This window comes from Elaeis guineensis, chromosome 3 (assembly GCF_000442705.2).
Source record: "Elaeis guineensis isolate ETL-2024a chromosome 3, EG11, whole genome shotgun sequence".
NCBI lineage: Eukaryota > Viridiplantae > Streptophyta > Magnoliopsida > Arecales > Arecaceae > Elaeis > Elaeis guineensis.
In genome coordinates, this window is record NC_025995.2 from 96,913,098 (window position 1) to 96,931,008 (window position 17,911).

General features: G+C 39.3%; 1 protein-coding gene across 1 annotated transcript; it reads right to left on the reverse strand.

Annotated features, from left to right (window-relative positions):
- Positions 1 to 211: 211 nt before the first annotated feature.
- On the reverse strand, positions 212 to 14,456 carry LOC105041667 (probable inactive receptor kinase At5g10020). Its single transcript, XM_010918643.4, has 3 exons — positions 13,190 to 14,456; positions 6,043 to 7,710; positions 212 to 967 (listed from the first exon to the last, which is right to left on the reverse strand). The coding sequence occupies exons 1-3, from the start codon at positions 14,121 to 14,123 to the stop codon at positions 387 to 389; spliced, it is 3,183 nt and encodes a 1,060-aa protein (XP_010916945.3). The 5' UTR covers positions 14,124 to 14,456; the 3' UTR covers positions 212 to 386.
- Positions 14,457 to 17,911: the final 3,455 nt, after the last annotated feature.

The following is a 17,911-nucleotide window of genomic DNA, read 5'->3' on the forward strand; positions in this document are numbered from 1 at the left end:
CGGGTTTCAGTTGAGAGGCCTGGAATAAGTTTCAACTCGCGGCGTGGTATCATAAACAGATTTGTGCTACGGATGCCTCTCATAGAATTAATGCAACGCGACAATATGTTGATCCAACAATATGTTCCGTCCTTATGTAAGAATTATTAGCAACAAATTCGTTGGAATCGGATATGCAAATCGGATGTCAAATATTGCAGACACAGCAATACAACAGATAAGAATGAAAATTACATTGCTTTCAACTCCACCACCAAACCCGGAACATCAATTAATGGATCAATTTTTTACACTAAACTTAAAACCAGCCTTGATTAGAAGGCCTGGAAACCCAGAAAAAAATGGGAAATTTTAATTCCAACAACATGTACAAAGAAAAAAAAATCTCACATTGTTATGGAACAGAGATCTTCAAATACTGTCCTGATGCTAGGTCTCTCATTTACAGGAAGAATGCACCTAAGTGATACAGCGAGCAATTCATCCATCACCCTTGGGGCTTCTTCCAAGCCTGCAATATCTCTGTCAAAGCAATCTGTTCCACGCCCCTCCCTATTGCACATCTGAACCCAATCAGTTAGATCAACGGCACCAGACTGGCCTGAAATAATATCACCAGCACTTCTTCGGGTTAGCAGTTCCATTAATATCACCCCAAATGCATATACATCAGCCTTGAATGATGGGAAAGGTTTGCTTGTAATCGCTAATTCAGGGGCACGATATCCAAGTGCTCCCAAATTTAGTATCTGCTCAGCAGTGCCACTTTGTGTCATGAGTCGATGAAGGCCAAAGTCTGTCAACCGAGCAGTGAGGTCTGGACCAGTCAAGAGTATATTTGTTGGCTTTAGATTGCCATGAGGCAGGCCTTTTTCATGATGAAGGTAGAACAAGCACCGAGCCACATCTATGGCAACCTTTAGCCTTTGGCTAACAGATAAGCGTGAGTATCTTCTTGGTGTTGACTCTGCACAGCATACATGGAGTAAAGATAGAACCATATATTCCACCGAGGGAGCATACTCTCAGTAGGGAAAAGATTTAATAAAATAGCTAAAATGTTCAGAATCAAAGAATATATGAGGATATGTATTTGGGTGGACACAACAAAAACCATGGTGAAGATGGGGGAAAATGGAACACAAGGGAGCAGCAAAATATCGAAGTATCAATCATGAGAACCAGAAAGTTTCTATAATGTTGACTCTAGTAGAATTAGGCCAAAACTCAAATCAAAAAAGGAAAAAATTCTACTTCTCATGGAATAAAGATGAAATTAATAGCAGAAACAATAGATACAGAGGTGTGGTGCAGACAATCTATCAGAGTAAAATACATATCATTATAATCCTCTTCATCCAACATCCAACTGGACCACACACCGTAATAATTTTTGTGGTCTTGGCAACAATTTTTTCATTTAAATTTAACAAGCACCAACTACTGTGAGATTGATCAAAATTATGCTTCAGTGCATAGCCTACTCATAAAGACTGAACATCCAAGGTTACCAAGGATATCATCAATTTCACTTCCTAATTTTAAACCTCATCTAAGGTTACCAAGGATCTCATCAATTTCACTTCCTAATTTTAAACCTTTATATACTAGAATGCATTTGACATCTAATTTTAGAAATGCTCCTTAGAGGGTTAATGATATACCCTTCAGCAGTTTCACGTAAATGGTGAACAATGAGTTGCTCTGCAAGGAGGTGGATCTTAAGCCATGGAGTGCCCCTTCAGGTTCAAGCTCGGCCATGTCTAGTGCTCTTGAAGATAAGCATCATGATCTCAAGCAGTATAAAGGGCACTTCTAGAATATGCATAGTTTGTACATAAGCAGGGTTGTAGATAATTTATATCAAAATCCCAAGCGATAACCCTACAGAGCTAGATGTCAAATTCTTCACATTCACAAACATACAGGTTGTGCTAGAGTTGCTATTTGCCTGATACATATTTCATTCAACCTTGTAATGCAGCTGGCAGAGGTATACAGAAATTCATTCCTTGTGCCTACTTGTGAAAATCATGGAAGAGAACAACCAAGAATCTAATTCAGGATGGAGCAAGGGTTTGGGCCAGACAAGTTCAATTTGGGTTAGACTCAGATAGATAGGCTAGTCACATAATACGTTCTAACCCCATGGTAAGACATTCTTACACCATACACACTGGTGATCGATCCTAGTGACCTGCACCTGATTGCTTAAATCTGATAGCTTCCCAAGTTTCTTCAACTCTAACCAAATTCACCAACAGGCTAAATCACATCCTCTTCCCTCTTCAACAATACATAAATAAATGTATATATCAATATGATTGCATAGCGGCAGAATTCTTAAACAAGTTTAGCAAGAATCTGCTATATATTATATTAACATATATGGGCATTGTATGATGTAAACTATGCTACAAAAATACTATAATACTGATCCAGCAGGTCATATAGGTACTGCCTATGCTCAAACTGTTTGATGTGTGAGTTCGTGATGCCTGACTTATACAGTCCACTTTCAGAAAATTTTATTCCATACTTCCATTTAAGCAGGTTGGCTATAAGTAGCCAATCCTCCAAAACTAGACCTCTGGTCTTCACACAACACTGAGATGCAACTCAAAGGATTTCAGTTCTTAAACAAGAAAATCTAAAGGTTAGATTTTATATTTCCATGTTAACAAGCCACCATGCTGAAAACGCAAGATTTTTGATCCGTTACATAGTTGCATTTTGCCATAAGTAGCTTCCATGTGGGGACATAAAAAAGAACTGCAGACAACATGATATGTTAAAGAACATTTAGTCTTGAGTTTCAGAGAAGAACTAAATCACAATGGTTTTCCCAATATACACTTACCGAATTCTGGTGATTCACATTATGGTAGGATCACGATAAAAATCTAGTACCAGCTAACAATGTTCCATGAAATTAGAACTGTGTGGATGGCAATTTAGGTTACAAATTGCATTATCTTCATAAAATGCATCACCAGAGGTGCACAGGAAATATCTTTGGAACAATCTGCCAACCACCAAAGCAATCCATCAAAACAACTACCAAACATATTGTTGAAGATATCCCTCATGACTTACACCTCAACAATTGGAACTAAGTTTAATTCTGTTTATCTTAAGTCGCAAGAGTTTGCATTTCGTAGTCTGTAAAGCACTTTCTGATGGCTATTCCTAACAGGTAGCAAAAATAGGTTACATCCGTGATCATATGCTTTCTATAGGTTGCAAGAGCACTCTGTAGACAAAAGAGACTGATATAACCTAGTCATACCCAACTGATAATAAAATGTCCAAAAACTAGAGTCAGTGAAGTCAATAGCAAGCAATATCAAATATAGTTGAAGGTCAGCTTTCTTGATAAGGCTATTCTTAATAAGAATCCATCCACAGTTAAAGAAAGTTCTTCAAATCTTTTCTCCCAATTCATTTGGATTCCCTCAATTAACTTCATTATTATTGATTCTCTAGCAACAATCAATCCCTAGAAAAATATTACATTTTCAATAGCTTGTAGAGCAAAAGATTAACGAAAGTAGAACATTAAGATTGGGTCAACAACAGGCATGGGTTCGAATCAATTAATTACCAATCCACAATTGGATAGATTTTTTGTTGTTGTCAGTATGTGAATTTCTTATGGTTCCTCCCATGTTCTTTTTTAACTACCGCCAGCTCAAACTTATCACACACTTTATCTTTACAGTTGCACCTATACTACTTTCATCTTACATGCCTGCAGCCTTACTATTTCCCAACCTTAAATTAGTGTCAACTTATTTGCTGCCCTCTAAAATTTTATCTACCATGCAATGACTTATGGCGATCAAGGTCACTACAAAAGCACATCTCCTTTGTATCCACTTTCTTCATTTTTATTGAAATTTTGTTCTCCATCTTCTTGTGCTTTTGTGTTTTAGATATAAGGAAACATGGGGTATCACATAGCAATTGTTTTGATGACACTGGTTCAACCAACGATGGCAGAATGGGTACTGACAGCCATGTTGGCCAGTAATTGATATGGAATGGTACTGGTTTGTACCAAACCAAACCATACTGTAACCATGGGGAGGATGAGGACCAGAGAGGAAGGAGAGAGAGGAGGGGAGAGGAAGCAAGAGAGAGAGGGAGGGAGGGAGGGAGGGGTGGGCTCACTTGGCGGCATGCATCGATCTATAGTTGAGGAAAGACGGTCTTCCAACTTCGGTGGCCATAGCTAGGGATGGATGAAGAGTGGGAGAAAGACTGAAAGGAGAGGCAACAAGCAGTGAGTGGATGCGGGAGAGAGGCGAGGGTTTTGAAGGGTCTGCATAGGAGCAGAGAAGGCGTGGGGGCTTTTGGTGAGGCTTTAATTCAGTACGCCCTAAACCAGGGGCAGCACAATCGACCATGGGTTTGATATCTGTTCCCAATGAATTTGCATTTTATAGATTTTGACTAATTTAGCTGGATCTATAATTTGAATTACATTTACTTAGATTCCTAGGAAAATGGCTTTTTGTAGAATTTGGCTAAGTTATATCAAGTGTGACTTGAATTATAGAATATTTTTTATGTTTGTGTGGAAATGGAGTTCGGATAAAGCCTTTACGGTCAAAAATGCAAATAGGATCTTAAGCTTTGGTGGAGCTCATGTTTCTTTTGCCTACCAGTTGTGGAGATGCCCCCTCCCATCTTAAGGTATTGATCTTTTCATGGTTGGCCATCCAAAACAAGATCTTAATTGATCAGAATTTGATTAAATGAAATTTCTATGGCCCTTTTGGATGTGAACTTTGTAAGAAAGCTGTGGAAACTATTGACAACTTATTCCTTGCTGGTGAGTTCTCCTTGGCTATCTGGAGAATCTCTAGGGAGAAGCTGTCCCTTGATTACTATCTTGGTGACCTTACAATATTGTGGACAACTTGGCAAGGGATGTGTTTCCAACATAGATGGAAGAGAGACTGGGATGAGTCATCAGTTGGTGCATCTGGCTGAAGAGGACTGGCTGAAGAGGAACAACAGGGTCTTCAATGAGAAATGGAGAAACATGGGCAAAGTGACTTCACAGATTAAGTTTTTGGTGGTCAATTGGGTTAGTACTTGCAGCAGAGAACTCAGGAACAGTACTCCTGTATTTCAAAAACTGTTGTAGTCTAGAGTTTAACATTTAGTAGAGGGTGTATCTCTATCTGAGGGCGAGTTCTTTTGTCCTAGAGGATGCAGGATGAAAAGGTTTTGCAGAGGGTTTAAATCCTCACAAGCCTGAGTGAAGGGGGCTCAGTGTCAGGTATTGTTTTCCTTGCTCATTTTCTTAATGAATTGAATGGACCACGTTTAATACTTTTCTCAAAAAGAAAAAGAAAAAAATAAAGACACTGAACTAATTTTCTTAAATGCATGTCCTAAATTACTGCTTTCCTCATGATTTATAAGCATCATGATACATTTTGAGGAAAAGTTAGGTGTTAACTAATATTAACATGCCACATTTCACCTAGATTGATCTTTTCAAACACAGAAAAATTATTTTTCCTTATTTTTCTTTTTCAAATTCATTATGATTTGCTCCTAAGGTCCCACATGTATTGAACTTTTAAAAATTTTCATAATAGTTAATTAATTAATAAAATCTTCCCGGATAACTGGTTAGCACCAATACTTATTATTCATTCCTATGGTAACTTGTTTAGTGGTGTGCACAACTTCTGTAAAATTGGCAAATACATGGATAGAAGCAGAATAAAGCATCAGAATTTTAGCTTAAGAATTACTTTTACCATAATTAGCACAGGAAAAAAAACAGAAGTTATCAAACTTGAGCTAAACTCTAGTTATATGCACACAAAGGACATTTCTGATGGCAAAAACAAAAAGATGCAAATCTCCAGGAAAAGACCAAAGGCTTAACAAATTAATAAAATGAACACATTAACTAGTGTTACTTTCTAGAAACCATAAACGATATAAAGCAATCCAGAAACTGTTAAAAATTTGAAGAAATGGCAGCTTGAATAGAAATCAGGTTATTGAAAGTCTTACCATAAAGATAGAGTGCCAGACTATCTCCATTAACATAATCTGCAACAATCAATCTCTCTTGCTCCCTTTGGCCCCAATAATAACCCCTCCAAGAGATAATGTTTGGATGTCTAATGGTTGCAATTCTCTTTGCCTCCTTCGCAAACTCTTTTTTATGTTTCACAAGGCCAACCCGCAACCACTTGACAGTCAACATGTGACCACTATCTAGTGTTGCCTTATATGATGTACCATGGCTGCTTCTACCAAGAACTTCTGCAGGGGCACGAGACAATTCTTCAGCAGTGAAAATTAAAGAGCTGTCCAACAAAAACAACTCTCCAGCAAGTCGATCTGGTGAATACACATCCAACTTCACTGGTTGCTCAGACAAGTGTGAATCAATAACATGAGGTGAAGATGGCAATGGTGACCCCGGAGACGACTTCCATCCAGTAGATGGAGGACAATTCTCTGGCACATCAAGCTTTGTAGATTCTGAAACTCCTTTTGAATCAGAATAACCATATTCCACAGCCCCCGTTAACAATTCTTTTTGCGCAGACATTGACCTAGCAGCTGATGTCAGCAGATGGTCATTTGAGAAACTCATTGAAGTAGGTACAGCATTCTCTTTTGGAGTCTTAAATATGTTGAGCGGCCCAAAAATCCCATGTTTTAGATCTCTTCCAGTAGTTTGACCTCTGGACCCATTCCTTCCACAAATTTCTTGAGTTCTTACTATATATAATGTCATTATGGCAAATAAAACCAACATGAAAGCACCAATGGAGCCAACAATAAATGCCACTCGAATGCTAGACTTCGGACGATGATGACTCATGTTCCCAGAGACTCCATTGCTATTATTTCCTGCAGGCAGGGCATCTGAGAAGACTAGTAAAGCATTTCCAGGCTGAAATGAGGTACTTGGGAACCTCTGCAAGTTTGGAGGAATAGTGCCTGATAGATCATTGTATGAAACGTTAAATACCTTTAGACCTGGTTGAAGCAGATCAGGTATCCTACCCTTGAAATGATTGATTGATAGGTCAAGAAATTCCAACCCACCGAGCTTGCTCAACTCACTTGGAAGCTCTCCAGATAAAGTATTATTTCCAAGGTTGAGCAGTTTAAGACTTTGCAAGTTACCAATTTCTGGAGGCAATGAACCAGATAACAAGTTATCAGATAAATCAAGGCTCTCTAGATGAGTATAAGAAGGCAGTACAAGCGACTCAGTTGAGTGTGGACTTTGAAGTGGAATAGTTCCACTAAAGTAATTTCCCGAGAGATTCAGACTTGTCAAAGTTAGTGATATAAAAAGACTTGGCAAAACAGGTCCTGTAAGTTTATTCAAACTGAGATCAACTACAGACAATTTAGCATAGTTTCCTAATACCGAAGGAAGCAATCCTACTAAAGAATTATTTCGAATCTTGATGGAAATTAGATTCCCAAACTGTGAGGCCTCATTTGGATAGTAGCCTGATAATGCATTTGAACTTAGATCAATAGTCTCCACTGAATCTCCCCAATACTGCATCACAGATAGGTTACCAGAGAGCATGTTTTTACTCAAATCCACAGAAACACATATCCCTAAATTAGGGGGCAAGGGACCTGACAATGCATTTGAAGACAGATTCAAAACCTTCAAAGTGGTAGAGTTAATAGCTTTAATATGACCTGCACAAGCAACGAACTATTGTTATAAACTAGTGGGTTAGTAGTTGCAGTTCACTATGAGCAATTGAGAGCAAATACTAAGTCACAAATTAACTGTACAATGTCTTAACAGCTGATACGAATAGTATTTTGAGTTCAAAAATTAATGGAAAATATAAGTGCCTCATACAAAACGGTTGACTAATATGCAGCCCAACAGTCAACAGCTGATGCAAACACCATGTATGAGCATGTGAAAGGGAAAAAAACAAGGTGATAAGGCAGTTTACTGGATATTCAGATAGCACATCCAATGACCTATTGCTGAATCAAAAAAAATAAAAAGAGTATATTTTAACTATTTCATAATCACCAAATGTAACAATATCCATATAAGTTGGTAGTACAGATAATTTTTTCTACCTTTTTCTATAAATGGCTAAAACATATATCAAAGTAAGTGATGTTCAAGGATTCTAGATATAGGATCGTTTAGGGAGTAAAGCAGTTTTATTGCTTGGTGTCCAAGACCTTGAGAACAGGACAGAAGATAATAGAACTAAATTTCTCAGAGAATGGTCGTGCAAAAAAATTCTGTCTTGGGTTTTTGAGTGAGGAGCTGGTAGGAAAAGGAACACAAGGAATGTAGGGTTTACTTGAAAGGTCAGTTGGAGATTTTAAAACAGATTATAGTAAATATTAAGCACAGAATTCGTAGAATGCAACAAGATAACAGGAGAGGAGTCAAAAATCTTAGCTAAACAGATTGATAAGTTAATCAAATAAATCATAATATGGAGATGCAGAATTTGTTGACAGAAATCTGATATAAAATTATGCAACATCAACAGTTAACAATAAATAGAACGAAGAATATAGAAATATAAGAGGAAGAAGAGAGAATAATAAGAAAGATAGGGGAGAAGTATGAGAAAGGGAAAGGGAAGAGGAGACAGCCAAATCTTGGCTAAAAGGGTTTCTCTATTCCTTCATAAATTTCGGCATACCATATTTTTCAATAGCACTTTCGAACTCTTTATAGACTCCACTAGTCCCCTAGTTTGAGTCATGTAGAACTCTGACAAATGTAAAAAGAAAAATCTGTCCTGAAATCCCACTAGCTACCAACCTATTTGGCATTTACTAGGACTCCTAAAAGATCACATTTATTGTCGCATATACTGATCATGATACAGTGACATGAACAGTGACTTCTAGTTACCTTCCTACCTAAAACACATCAATTGATAAAATACATAAATCAGATCCGAACAATTTTTAAACCAAATAAAACAAAAAAACTCTTGGACTGCGGCCACCCCCCCCCCCTCTTTTTTTTTTTTTTTGGTTCGCTCTATGGACCCAAAAAATGCTTCTGCATCAGTAAGCCTTCCCATATTTTTCTTGGTGATTTCATGCAGGTTCGCTAGCATCTTCCTTTTTCTCAATGATTCTACATAAACTCAAGGCCCTTTCCTTAGTTGGACATTTCACTCTTATAGGTTACCACCGCATATCCTCTACTACTGCAACTCATTGGCTGTAAAAATCAGCAAATCCTAATCATTCATAAGATTAATCTTATGAGCATTTGCAACATTTATTCTATTTATCAAGTCAAATCATTAAAAATAATATTTGCCTCTTCTTAGATAATTTTGTCAAGCCATTGCAATCCAAAAATCACAAAACACTCCATGAAAAATATCAGACCTGCATGACATGATTTTCCCAATATCCGCCCTGCATGCACTAGTAAGGAAATCCAACCTGACCCAACTAGATTGCACCAAAATACTGTTTTTCCCTACCATTGCCCACTTCCTTTTCATGTATCCAAAATTTGCAATAGCATCAAACAATGCAAATATATTAAAATGAATTTCTCAACTATGTAAAAGATTAAATTAGTTCACGCAGGTGAAATACTGCAACCATTTTACAAGTGTTGTATCATGTTTTAGTGCCCATAACGCCAAGTTCTCACAAGTGTCACAAAATAAATATAGATGCCCAAGCGGATGTAAGAATAGTGACGATCTTCACCACTTGATAGAGTAGGATAACAAAAATAGTGTCACGGTGTGTGATGTTCCTGCTAATGTGGGGTCTAAAGAGGGTCCAATGTACATAGCCTCACCCTCTCATGCAGAGAGGCCATTTCCACATTTCAAACATATGAAACCCAAGTCATAATGGAGCAACCATACCGCTGCACCATGGCCCGCCCTCTTATGTTTAGGACAGTATGATCTGTAAAATATGATTGCTAAACCCAAAATTAGACCTGGATATATGTTTTAAAAAGGAAGTACACTACCACTATACAAAGAGAATTCTTCTTTAAAGTTGACATTACCTATCTCACGTGCAATCATGTGCAAAAAGAAACTCATGAAGAAACATTACAAAAAAGACTCCCTTCTAATACAGTCAAAAGGGGAAAGAAATATATGAAGTAGATCATTCAAGAGAAACCGAGACTCCTAAATGCCAAATATTAGCATCTCGACCAATTCTTTCTCTCTCTCTCGCCATGCTCCCCCACTAATCATTATCCAATGGTGAAAAAATAATCATGAGCAACTAGAACTCCCAACCCCGAAGAAACTGGAATCTCAATCCACACTTTTCTCTAACCAGATGGAAGGATCACTGTCATCCATCCTTCCACTCAGATGCATGAAAAGAGTGGCATGGAAGTTTTCTTGTAGGAACTGTATGCTAGAATGTCAAAGTTAGGTGATAGAATCTAGAAAGGCCTTCTGAGGGAAGTTTGCTGAAATTTTCCAGAAATTGTTAGCAAAGAACTAATTATGTGGGGACATGGAGTAGAAACCAAGATGGACACCTGGTTCTTTGTTCTTTTCAGGGTTAGATGAGTTAAGGGAAGGTATAAGAGGGAGAAGATAAAGGGACTAACTTACTGCTTGTGGCACCTAGGATTGAAGTTGTACATTCAATTGCATGGAATCATACACATATGATGAAGGCAATGAATTACTTTTATTGCCAAAATGTTAAATGTAAATCAAAATAACAGGTATCATAATATTCACTTTCTCATATCTGAAGAATATAAAAATGCAAAAGTGAAAGAACCCTTTCTCCCAAAGCAGATTAGCAAGGATTGGCATAAATGCAAACCTTCTAATTATGTACAAGCATTTTAGTTCACTCAAATAAAGCATCTATTTTCAGCAACCTATCAGCAAGAAGCTTGGTGATAGGCTTTTGTATTCCATTCAAGAAAGCAAGTAATCTGTGCATTTAATATCACCACCCTCATTTGATAGGGAATAAGCACTCCAAAGGTATCACAAAATTGCCCCATTAAATAAAAGGACAGACAGAGATCCTTAAACAATTCAAACCTTTTTTGAGAAGTAGGATGGAGGAAGCCTAAATCGTGTTTATGCAAGATTCAAACCCAGGTTATTGGTATCAACAATTAGTGACTTTACCAATTGAGCCAGATGGCACCCTCTAATAAATTGAAGATCTCATAGAAAAAAAGGAAATTTATACAACGAAGATGTCTTTTATATCCCTTCAAAACAATGCCCTCTTCACCTTGAGCAATTTTTTCCATCTTAAAAGCATATTTCTAAACTTGAATCTATCAACTAGAGAGTCTATGAAATTCAACATCATGAGCCATCTTTTGAGCAACAAGGGCTAAATAGGTAGCATTAGTGCTCAAGGATCCATTTTATGGTATTAATTTATCCTTAAGAAACATCAAAAATTTGATGGAACAAGATCGCAAAGCCATCTAGCACCATCATCTTCCAGGTCTCACCATAACATACACTAACCACTCATTATCTTAAGTGCAGATGTGCAACAGCATATCCAGAAAAAAAAAATGTGCTTAGAGAGCAGTTTCAGGGGTAAATTTCTGGAGAAATTCTGCAACGGATATGTTATCCTAGGTAGAAGATTCTTGTTACCAAGTCCTCATCTCTTCTACCTCCTCACGATTTCCTCACTCCAATTAATATGCAAAACTCAGGGTCATTCAGGCAAAGCCTACCATCTGACTCTCAACAAGTTTGTGCAACAGTCACCCTCTTTCTCATATTTAGACCCACTCACATCAATTTATGTATATTTGTTTTCGCTTGACCACTTGCCTTTTCATTAAATTATTCACTACCATCTTCCTCCAGCCATATCATCTTAATTTTATCTCTGCCCCTCCTCTTCTATGCCACTTCTTGTATTCCAGTTTAAATTGATTGCTTTAAAAATGATCCTCTCTCTTCTAAGTCACTTCTTATTTACAAAATTTATTGACCGCTTGAAAAATCTTTTAAAAATGATATATTTTTTCTTTTGTTCTACAACAAATTCTGACTTCTCATGTAGTACAAAAGTCAACCCATTCCACTCTATCCCCTGATTTTTTTTTTTTCTCTCTCTCATTTAATTTCTTTACTCACCACAATATTTGTTGAATTGTCACAATCCCAGCCTTCAGTACCTCTTCTAACCTTCATATTTTGTGACTACATTATGTCCAACTTGAATGTAACAGTCTGATTTTTCATTTCCAGGCTTCAGCTTTTTCAGTTTTTGGTCCAAGATAATCTTGGGTAACCCTTTAAAAGTTAAAAGAATAATTAGGAACTTCCTCATAAGAAGAAGATATCTTGACATGGAAGGCTTTTCCTTAAATCTGGACTATGCACAACTACTAGTAACAACAATTCAAGCAGATACTTCCACTTAACACAATCAAAAAATTCAGAACACTTCCTTTCGAGCAGCCCTAAAGACATGCATGGCCATTTCTGTATGCAGGACCTGTGAGTGCAGTTGACATTGTACATAACCACATCTCCATGTGGTTGCACATGACCAGCCACACACGGGCCTGCAAGTGCAACTCATGGGATGTACAGGCCATTCAGGCTCAGTCTGCATGGCCAAGCATGTGCAGGCCCGTAAGCGTGAAAGCTCATGCATGTCAATGGCCATGTATGCAACAATTTTTTTCCCTTTTTGATCAGCTACAACCCCCTTTTCTTCTCAAAGTAAGCATAATGACATTAGGCTCATTCGCTAAACTCCAAAGCATGTACATTTAGTTTCAACATCATCTAGCTCCACCTGTATTCTCTTTTTGACAGAAACAGTGGAACGTTCGTTAAGCTATATTTAAATGGATCTATCAGAACTTTTCCTAGTGAAACATGGATTTCTTTTACCAGTTCTTTCAGTGACAACCATTTAGTAGAAGCATTGGTTTCATCGCATTAGTAGATCTTCTTGCAAAATTGTAGGGCAACTGGTAAAAAGCAACCATGGAGCTAGTACAGACTTCAGTTTCTTTTTTGCTTTTATTCCTACTACGTTTCCTATGTCCTTAATAAGTTGGTTATCCCTTACCAAAAAAAAAAAAAGTTGGTTATCAGGGCATAAAAGAACAAGCATTCCATCTAAAGAAGCTAATAAAAAAACTAAAATCAGTTTCCAGAAGGAAAAATATATTTACCTGTAAATCCATTCCCACTGATATCAAGTTCAATCAACTGCATTGAACTCCCAAAGAGCTCTTCTGGTATAGATCCATACAGCTGATTACTGCCGACCCGGAAAACTTTTAAATTGTACAAAGAATCCAATGGTGGAAGCTTCCCCGTAAGCTGATTATAACCCAAATCCAAAACCTCCAAGCTCTTGAACACCTGTAATGAATTGCTAGAAAAGAAGCCACCGTTGAGCTTATTGTGGCTCAAGTTCAAGTATCGAGCTGTATTCCCCAAGCTTGAGAGATTGCCAGAGTCCATGTGGATCCCACCATAGAAAGAATTGCTACTCAGATCAATGTGCTCCGTGTTCCGGAGCTCGGACAGAAGCACCGCTACATCCCCCCAGAGCTTATTAGACCGCAGGTCCAGCACCCTCAGCTGCTGGAGATTCCAGATCCCGGTCGGGAATCCCTGTGTGAAGGAGTTCCCCGAGAGGTTGAGGTGGACGAGGTCGGATAGCTCGGCGATCCGCTGGGGGATCGGGCCGTAGAACTGGTTGCCAGACAAATCAAGGTGCTGCAGCGAGGCCATGGTGCCGATGGCGGGGACCAATCGGCCGGAGAAGGCATTGTCGGAGAGGGAGAGGTTGCGAAGTGACTTGAGGCCGGTGAGGGTGGTGAACTTAAGGTCGCCGGCGAGGCCGAGGCCGTCGAGGGCGAGGGAGACCACGGCGCCGGAGTCGTCGCAGGAGATCCCGCGCCAGTCGCGGGGGCAGGTGGAGGATCCCTGCGGTGGGGGCTTCCACGAGTCGACGACCCCGGAGGTGTCGGTGCGGATGCCCTTCTTGAACTCCAGGAGGGCCCGGATGTCGTCGGAGGGGGTGGCGGCGGAGAGCCCGCCGACGAAGGAGAAGACGAGAACGTGGAAAAGGAGGAGGAGGTGGAGGTGGGGGTCCATATCTCTGTCGGTGTCTTGCTTCCTTCTCGACTTAAGTGGAGGAGGAAGAAGAAACCCTCGCCATGGCGGAAACCCTAGAATGGAAATGGAGGAGAAAAGAAGGGAAAGAAGAGAGAGGTAGCGGAGAGAACGGGCCTTTTTTTTTTTTTTCTATAGAAGTAGGTTGGGAAGTGGACCAGATATAGAGAGAGAGAGAGAGAGATGAAGAATGTAGAATAGAGAGCGCCAACAAAGAACAGCAAAGAATGAGAGAAAGAGAAAGAGAGAGAGAGAGAGAGTAGGGAGAATGCTAACAAGGAACAACCATTCGCAGAACAGACTGTAAAGAACACTTGCATAAGACGGAATAAAGGACCCCCCACACCCACACATGATGAATGGTGCCCTAATTGCCCTTTTCGGCCTTTGCTTCCACGTATAAGCATCCTATAATTTAATCTCATGGGAAAACTTGTCATATTTTCTAATTGTATCATAATTTCTGTACTCTCATGTTAGTTTACTTATAAGCAGTTATGATTGGTAATTTGCAAAGCATTTATGGTGTTGTTGGGTTTGGGGAGGTAGCATCCTTAATAATCTCGAATTTGTTAGGTGAGATTTACTAGTAGCTTATTGGTAGGGAACAAAGATATGCTTGATTAGTGTGTGAAGTGCAAGCTAAGATGGAAAATTTGTTGCTGGAATGGATTGCTAAGATGGAGTAATCAATATATTCTTTTTTTTTTTTTTTTTTTCATGATGATGGTTAAGATTTCGTAAACTTGGGAAGTAGAAATACTATAGCACCATCCGCAGTCGTCTTCATTGCTTTAACTGTGACTAATTATGATTGAGATTGATGTATTTTACAAGTAATTCTGGTTGGTAGCATCCATGGTGTTGACCGTATTTAGGATGTCAGGATGAGAGTTATAGAATGGGTGGTCCCTCTAAAAACACCCCACCAGATACTACTGAACTTAATTCTGTTAGGTAAGATTTCACTGCTAATTTATTGGTATGAGATAAGTTGTGTTTGATTAGCGTGTGAAGTGCAAGCCAAGATGAAAAATTTCTGGTTGGTTCGGTGGTTGTTTGGATTAATCAAAAATTATTATTTTCATATGTTGATGATAAAGATTCGATAATGATGAAAAGTTAAAATATTATACTATAAGCTGTCCTCATTGTTCTAATAGTTGTTGTTGCTGTAGTTGTTATATAATTATTAATTTTATTATTACCTCGAACAAAAAGAAGGTGGAAAGGTCTGCATGAGCTAAAAGTTCTACACTTCTGGCACATCCTAATTTCTTAGTATTATTAGGGTGCAAAGGCTAATGCTAGAAGTCTGCCCAAGTCTCCAAGATGGAACACAACAAAGACAAGGCGCTCGTGAGTTGGTGCTGGTCCTTGGAACTCCCATAGGTAGGGGGCCCAAGCCCCGGAGAAAAAGTTCTCTCCCTGGTCTTCCTCATTGGCAGAGGATAAGCAATTGGGCCCAAACTACAGGTATTTTGTGATTAAAACTACTACCATACTATTCATATCATTTACTTTCGAGGGCCTGTCCACTGAATAACAGCAGAGAATAATACATTGTCAAGTTGGAAGAATGTATTAAGTCCTTCCTGCCTCTCTTCCAAAACTCTCTGACCAAATCATAGAGAAATGGTCTGGATTGCAAAGCCTCTTCTCTGCATCCATGTGCATCCCACATGGCATGTAAAACAAGAGCCATAGGTTCAGCTCATGAAACAAAAATATAAAGACACTGGCCCATGTGTCTGTGAGAACATGGGGCCAAGGCACTAGCTCACCCTCGGTTGACCTATTTTTTTTATGACTGGCAGCTCTGTGACCCTGTTGCGTCCCTTCTGTGCAACTCCTTCCTTTCAATGCCCCAACTCATGAGGAGAGAGAAAAGAGGCATTTTACACCCAACCCCCCCAAAATAAATAAAACCTCTTTTCTCTCTGTCCTCATGAGATGGGGCCCACACAAAGGCCTCCTCGCATTTGTGCACAGCGGGGTCCCACATGTGGAGAGAGAATACTCTTAAACAGGATGGTGGGTGCGAGGGTTTGGTTGTGCAAAAGCCGATCATGTTGGTATTAGCATGAAGACAAGGCAATGGTAAGGACGTGAGCATGAATTAATCCAATCCGCCGCGCCATTCTCTCTGCGGTAGAATACCGACTGCCGAGGACGCTTATCCCCACCTTCTCCTCCGTCCGGAAAGCTACAGTGGACCATCCTTTTTTGCGGTAGTTTGCGCATGTGATGTTGGTGCTGTCAGCAGCTCACCACGAGAAAATTTGGATACGCTTCCCCAGTCCCATCCCAAAAGGGCGAACAAACCGGGGGGCAATCCGGCTGCATGGGGTTGGAAAATAGGTATCTTGGCCCAGATCTCAGCGGCCCAGCACCCCGTGATCAAGATTCGGCCCGGTCTAACTCGCATTCGGGGCATGTAACGCCAAATTCTGTGATGGGACCAGGGCATTGTTTCAGTGCCATATTCTAATAATATTCTACAAATTATTATATAATTTTCCAATAATTTCTGACTATTTGTCGGCCAGATGATTCTCCAAGCGAGATTTACTATTGTTTCTCAAAGCTAGCTTCCCATTTTTATGATATATAGCATCATTATTTAATACAACTAGAAATGATTTGACAGTCTATTATAAGCTAATTAATAGGTAATAAGAGCTGTTATAATAAAAGTTCATTATATTCAAGTAATTATAGCGGCAGCTTTTTCCATTACCATAAACTACAATAATTTTTGATTACCAACGTTTATGGGGAATGATGGCGTTATATGTTTCAGATAGTGGCATCTTGAGCTGTAAGGGGAATTGACCAATTTGTTTATTATTAATATCAAACATGAAAATGACCGGGTCTAATTTATATTTAAATTGTTTGGTTCCAGTTTGATTCCAAAACTTGGGAGGGTGCGACAACTTGGGATCAAAAAAATAATGAACCACAACCCACATCTATTTTGTTATCGATCTCATGAAGACCAACTTGGGAACAATGCCCACTGGTTGTATTTGTTGTTTTCGTGCATGCATATTAAAAATAGACTAGCTCTTTGTTTCTTGCTAACAATGTCTAATCCAGTCTAGAGATATTTCTTATTGTGCTCGGGACATCTGTGGCTTGACACGGACAAAAGCCCAATGGACCACTGCATTAGATTTTGAGCATGGGTCCCTACAATTTTTACGGTGCAACATACAGTACAGTACATCACATACACTGTCGATTACACAATCGATGGCTGCATGCAGTTGTATATGACATGCATCGTACGGTCTGCAGTTATTTACGGCCATCCATCATGTATGGTGCCACAATGCACCGCACCATAAGGTGTACAGCAGAGGATCCACGCCCTTAGGTTTTACTTCAAATTTTAACCCAATTCAAGCATTTTGCCTTCAAGTTTTCATCCAATTTTGATGGAGAAAAGAGAAATCCCATCGTGATGGTGATGATGACGACACGACCTAACCCGATGAAGGATCAAATTCATCAAATTGTTTGCGACGGATCTCTCACGAGATCAAAGAAAAAGCTGATTGGGTTGAGACGGCCCAGACTTCATGCGTGCACTCCTCCACCCGAGAAAAAGCAACCCAGGAAAAGCTAGGTCTTTCACCGGCCAAAGTGAGTCCCCCTCTCACACTCACACCCTTTTGTCCCCCACAATCTCCATCACTCCTTTCTGCTTTCTTTCTTATTCGATCACCCTCTCTTGCTTGCTGCTTCCATGTCGCTCTTTGAAA

Coding starts and splice junctions, on each gene's coding strand:
- LOC105041667 (XM_010918643.4), bottom strand. CDS start 14,123: ATGGACCCCCACCTCCACCTCCTCCTCCTTTTCCACGTTCTCGTCTTC. Junction 7,711..13,189: donor CAGTGGGAATGGATTTACAG/GTAAATATATTT, acceptor TTGCTTGTGCAG/GTCATATTAAAGCTATTAAC. Junction 968..6,042: donor TCTGGCACTCTATCTTTATG/GTAAGACTTTCA, acceptor TATGCTGTGCAG/AGTCAACACCAAGAAGATAC.